Genomic DNA, 6,060 nt, shown 5'->3' with positions numbered 1-6,060 from the left:
CTCTGAACCCCCTGACCCTGCACCTCCTGCCGTGTCCTCTGAGCCCCCCGACCCTGCACCTCCTGCCGTGTCCTCTGAACCCCTCGACCCTGCACCTCCTGCCGTGTCCTCTGAACCCCCCGACCCAGCACCTCCTGCCGTGTCCTCTGAACCCCCCGACCCTGCACCTCCTACCGTGTCCTCTGAGCTCCCCGACCCTGCACCTCCTGCCGTACCCTCTGAGCCCCCCAACCCCATGGCACCTCCTGCCATGTCCTCTGAGCCCCCCGACCCTGCACCTCCTGCCGTACCCTCTGAACCTCCCAATCCCATGGCACCTCCTGCAGTGCCCTATCAGCCCCCTGACCCCATGGCAACTCCCTCCATACCTCTGAACTCCCCTGATCCTGGCACATCTTCCATGCCCTCTGATGTCCCCAGCCCATTCCTGCTTAGGGGGTTCCCTTTAGCACGGAGGGATGTGGGGGGTGGGGCTGTAGTTAGAGGATGGATGGGGAGTGGCTAGGGTGATACAGAACCACGGCCCTGACCTCCAGCTTCATCCTCACGTCCATGCTGGCACCAGCCACTTGGTCCAGACACCGGCTGGCGGCTTCCACCTGACTGCAGTATCTGCCATAGAGCAGGAACCTGGGAGGGCAAAGGGGATTATGGGCGTGAGCCGGGGGAGGGGAGGGAGAGCTGGAATGTGGCCCTGGCCCAGTCTGGAAAGAACCCTTGGCTTGTCTTCTTCCTGTCTCCACCCACAGCCGAGGGGAGGGAGAAAGAAAGAAAGAAAGAAAGAAAGAAAGAAAGAAAGGTGGGAACTCAGGAAAGAGGTGCTGGGAGCCCCATATCCTGGGAACGGAGAGTGGGGGACACAGGGACCAGCTGTGCCCTGACTCCCTGGACCCACCTCTGCTCTCCGAGTGTGAAGGGAGCTCCCACGAGGTGGGCTTAGCTTTCTTGCTCAGCAGGGGGCACCATGGGGGCAGGGAATAAAGAAGTGGGGTGGGGGCGGTGGTGAGAAGGAGGCATCTCCACGGATTCTTCTAGACACTGAGCTCTTGGGGCAGGGAGGAGAAAGGGGAACCGACCCTCGCCCCAGCAAGGTCAAGGGGGACGGGGAAGAACATGTGGCTTCAGAGCATGCCCAAGTGACCCACTAGGGGATCTCCTCCACCTCTCCCCAGGGGTTCTTCTCCCCACCCGCACCTTTCCGGACAAGCCTCACCTTTCCTTGTACTTGATAAAGACCTGGTAGAGGTTCTGGGCGTTGCTGAAGGACAGGACATTCTTCAGGTCATCCAAGAAGAATCGATGCACCTTCACGAGGTCCTAGGAGCGGGTTGGGGGGCAGAGGGGGGGAAATCAGCTCAGAGCCACTCAACCTGCCACAACTAGCTCACTCACCAGCTATGGGCTGTACAGAAACATCACGTGCACCACAAGTCCCATGCTGGAGTCCTAGGGGAGGCGGACTGAGATCTAGACCCCAGGATTAGACTGTGGAACCCACCGGGACATGTGCTTCCTGGGCTAACACCGGATGTGAAATTTGCCCAGTCCCCACTTATGGAGCAGGAACCCATTGTACTGGGTGCTGTACACACACAGAACAAAAATATCAGTGGGGCCAGATCGCAGTGGGTGCGACCTCACTGGAGTCAATGGGCCAGACTCTTCAGCTGGTGTTAATGAGATTCCCTTGTTCTAACAACCTCACTCCTATCCAGAAATAAAACCCGGGAGTCCTGACTAACAATCCATCTTGATCTAAGCAATAGACCCACACTGTTTCCCACAGCAAGGAATAGAACCTAGCAGTTCTGACTACAAGCTAGCTCGTCCTAACCAGTAGGCCACACTCCCATACCAGAGCCTTTCAATTCTAGGAACCTACCCATGACCTACTGCAGGAGATAGGGCGACATTCATAGCTACCCCTGCATGGATTGCCAGTGTAATTTGGATCCAGGGCCTTCAGCACAGGCTGCTGCCTTTTGAGATAATGGAGCAACTCTATCCGCTCCTAGCAGTAGCAGGTTGTTATCCACTTTGTGAAACAGCCACTAGAATGGGGGATATATAGCACACACTGAACTTCTGAGTCACACAGTCCCCTAAACAGGGAAGGTGGATTGATGGGTGGTATTTAGGCAGGGTTTCCAGGACGGAGCTTAGTTTGAGTCAGGAGAGGTATATGAAAAAGAGAGCAACTTACCTCGATGTTGATGAAAATGTTCTCCATGTCCTCAGGTTTTAGAAATCTCTGCAGGGGCTTCATAAAGTGCTGCAAACACACAACGGGGAGTCGTCACGCAGGGCAGACATGTCTGAATCACACGGCTCAGGGGCCGGATTCCACAGACAAACCCTGGCTGGATTTTCATGGAACAGACCTAAGGGGGCGGGGGTCACTGGGACTGCAGGTGGGGTAGTGGGCAAGGAAACAGCATTGTCATTTAAAGGGGCCACCTTCCTGGAGAGGGTAAAACGTGTGCCTCTGTGATTCAGGGGTTAAAGGTCAAATGTGTAAGCTAAAGGTTGAAGGTTAAAGTGCTCCAGGAGTTAAAGCGTCATTCAATCTAAAGTTAAAGTGAGCTCAATCTATTTAGCTTAACAAAGAGACGGTTAAGGGGTGATGTGATTATGGCCAATAAGTACTGACATGGGAAACAAATATTAGATAACAGGCTCTTCTTCTAGCAGAGAAAGGTCTAACATGATCCAATGGCTGGAAGTTGAAGCCAGACAAATTCAGACTGGAAACAAGGCGTAAACTTTTAACGGGAAGGGTAATTAACCATTGAAACAACTGACCAAGGGTTGTGGTGGATTCTCCCATCACTTTTTAAATCAAAATTGGATGTTTTTGTCAAAGCTCTACCCTAGGAAGTATTTTTGAGGAAGTTCTTTGGCCTGTGTCATCCAGGAGGTCAGACTAGATGATCACCATGGGCCTTTGTAGGCTTGGAATCCATCATTCAATGTCTCTAAGCTTGAAGGTTAAAGGTTAAAGTGATTCAGGAGTTAAAGGTTGGTCCAAATTTTTGGATGGAAAATTGGAGCGTTGACATTTTCACGGAAAGCGGCTGCCTTCCTCCAACATTTTTGATGTTTCTTTTTTGGGTCAGAAAACTGAAAAACGTCCAGCTCTGGACCAAAACTCTCGGCGGTGGTTTCTTTTCTTTTCATTTTTTCGTCAAAAACATTTCAGGTTTTTGATGAAAAATCAAAATCGGTCACTGAAAATTGTGTTCTCAATGAAATGTTTTGCAGAACCCCCGGCATTTTGGTACCGGCTCTAGGGGAAAGCTCCTGAGAACTAGCGGACTCATCCCCCATGGTGGGGCGGTTGTCTGTGGGGACTGAACCTGCAGCGTCTGGAGCTAAAAGTTGGTCCTTTTGTTGCTTGAGCTGTAGGCGGTAGAATCTTTTATACGGCTACATATGGTGCAGCCACTAAAGGGCTAGTAAGGGTATACACTCTGTAGTCACCGCCTCCACCCCAAGTAGCACCACAGCGACCTTTGGCCCCATGCCGCTATTGGCTCTGACCCTCTTTCATGCCAGCCTGGCCTTTTCAAGGGTGTCCTCCCAGCTCCTGCCGCCCACGCAGCCCTCCCATTAAGGGGGCAGGGGAAGCCAAACTGAGATGAGCCCCTTGTTCACACCTCTGCCTATGTCACCGGGGGAACGGTCCGCACCCCCAGCTGGCCGAGTGGCCAGCAGAGATGGCAGGACTGGTGGGCCGCCCACCTGCCGTACCTGGTAGATGGATTCTAGTGTGTCTGTGTATTTCTCCTCCGTCTGTCTGATTTCTTGAAGGCAGCAGTTCCGCTTATCCAGCTCTGTCATCTTCTGCTGCAGGAAGACACAGTGCAGATACTTGACATTCAGTAACCTTAACCCCGGGGGCCAGATGCCCAGCTGGGGAGACCCCAGGACCCTCCCCAAGCTAGTAATCGAACCCAGGGGTCCAGACTCAAAGCCCCCTCTACTCTAACCACTAGACTCCAGCTCTCTTCCCAAGCTGGGAACAAAGCCCAAGAGTGCTGACTCCCTCTCCTCTACCCCCTAGACCCCACTCCCCTTCCAGGAGTCATGACTGCCATCCCCTCCTCCTCTAACCTCTACATCCTACTCCTCTACCAGAGCTGGGAACAGAACCCAGGAGTCCTGACTCCCAGCCCCTGGCTTTGACCACTAGCTCACACTCCCCTCCCCAGAGAATGGAACCCAGGAGTCCTAGGATATCGCCACATGCTGAATACCTCGAGCCACCTTCGGGGTACAGCCCACTCCAGCAGCAGGGACTCAGCAACGCATCCTTCCTCTTACTTACTGGCATGACAGCCGGCTCCGACCTCATCAGGTCTTCGTAGATTTCATCTCCTTCCGCCTCCTCATTCTCCACGCAGTCGTACAGGTCGTCATCTTCCTCCACCGTGTCACTGGGGAGTTGAGAGCGAGAAGGAAGCTCAGTGCCCTGGACCGGGTCTGACCCCTTAGCTTGCAGAACAGTCCAGATGTTCAAACTCAAGGGCCAAAATTCAATATTTAGGCACCTAAATAAGTGGTCTGATTCTCAGAAGTGATGAGCTCCCCTAAAGGGTTCCTCGGCACCCTCTGATTAATATCTGCATAGACCCCGACTGAGATCAGGACCCCCATTGTGCTAGGCGCTGCACAGACCTGGACTGAGATCAGGGCCCCCATTGTGCCAGGCGCTGCACAGACCTGGACTGAGATCAGGGCCCCGCTGTGCCAGGCGCTGCACAGACCTGGACTAAGATTGTGCCAGATGCTGCTAGGGTTGCCAGGTGTCTGGATTTTGACCGGAACACCTGGTCAAAAAGGACTCTGGCGACTCCGGTCAGCACCACTGACTGGGCCGTTAAAAGTCCAGTTGGCGGGGCTGGCAGGTTCCTTACCTTGCTCCCCAGCCCCTAGATGTAGAGTCGGCCAGTGTAGTGCCCCCACCCCGAGCGCTGGCTCTGCTGATCCCATTGGCCAGGAACCGTGGCCAATGGGAGCTGCGGGAGCAGCACCTGCAGACAGGGGCAGTGCGCAGAGCCGCCTGGCCGCACCTCCGCCTAGGAGCCGAGGGACATATTGCCGCTTCCGGGAGTCGCCTGAGGTGAGCACCTCCCGGAGCCTGTACTCCTCACCCCCTCCTGCACCCCAATCCCTTGTCCCAGCCCTGAGCCCCCTCCTGCACACCAAACCCCTCATTCCCCGCCCCACCCCCGAGCCCACACCCCCAGCCAGCGTCCGCACCCCCCCCCGCACCCCCCCCCCCAGCCCAGAGCCCCCTCCTGCACTCTGAACCCCTCATTTCTGGCCTCACCCTGGAGCCCGCACCCCCATCCCACAGCCCGAACCCCCTCCCCGACCCCAACCCGGAGCCCCATCCCACACTCCGAAGCCCTCGTCCCCGGCTGTACCCCCAGCCAGAGCCCTCACTCCCTCCTACACCCCAACCCCCTGCCCCAGCCCAGTGAAGATGAGTGTGAGTGAGTGAAGGTGGGGGACAGCAAGCAACGGGGGGGGGGGGAAATGCAGTGAGTGGGGGCGGGGCCTCGGAGAAGGGGCAGGGCCTTGGGGAAGGGGTGGGGCAAGGGTGTTCAGTTTTGTGCGATTAGAAAGTTGGCAACCCTATCCACAGACCCTGACTGAGATCACGGCCCCCATTGTGCCGGGCGCTGCACGGACCCCGACTGAGATCAGGGCCTGTTGTCTTGGGCACTGCACAGACCCCAAAAAAGATGGGAGCCCTCATTGTGCCAGACACCTCACAGACTCCAAGCCAGATCAGGGCCCCCATTATTCCGGGCACTGCACAGACCCCAACCAAGATTGGGGCCCCCCTTGTGCTGGGCCAATGTTTAATTTGTGCCAGGGCTGAGCCCCGGCACCTCTGGGCTTGGCAGTTCAGAGCCCCGGCACCTCTGGGCCTGGCAGTTCAGAGCCCCCCGGCACCTCCGGGCCTGGCAGTTCAGAGCCCCGGCACCTCCGGGCCTGGCAGTTCAGAGCCCTGGTACCTCCGGGCTTGGCAGTTCATAGCCCCGGCACCTC

The 6,060-nt window shown here is 56.2% G+C and overlaps 1 protein-coding gene across 1 annotated transcript in view; it reads right to left on the bottom strand.

The window, feature by feature from the left end:
* The window catches only part of VAV1 (vav guanine nucleotide exchange factor 1), a 53,458-nt gene that overhangs the window by 18,495 nt on the left and 28,903 nt on the right, over positions 1 to 6,060 (bottom strand). The window contains exons 5-9 of the mRNA XM_026658167.1: positions 4,328 to 4,436; positions 3,751 to 3,846; positions 2,204 to 2,272; positions 1,214 to 1,317; positions 531 to 630 (exon numbers count right to left, since the gene is read on the bottom strand). Of these exons, the coding sequence (XP_026513952.1) occupies positions 531 to 630; positions 1,214 to 1,317; positions 2,204 to 2,272; positions 3,751 to 3,846; positions 4,328 to 4,436 (478 nt within the window). The remainder of the gene's footprint in view (positions 1 to 530; positions 631 to 1,213; positions 1,318 to 2,203; positions 2,273 to 3,750; positions 3,847 to 4,327; positions 4,437 to 6,060) is intronic.

Source organism: Terrapene carolina, unplaced genomic scaffold (genome assembly GCF_002925995.2).
Source record: "Terrapene carolina triunguis isolate 2854851 unplaced genomic scaffold, T_m_triunguis-2.0 Scaffold404, whole genome shotgun sequence".
NCBI classification, from domain to species: domain Eukaryota; kingdom Metazoa; phylum Chordata; order Testudines; family Emydidae; genus Terrapene; species Terrapene triunguis.
The sequence above is the reverse complement of the archived record's forward strand: the minus strand, read 5'-3'. Positions and strand labels throughout refer to the sequence as shown.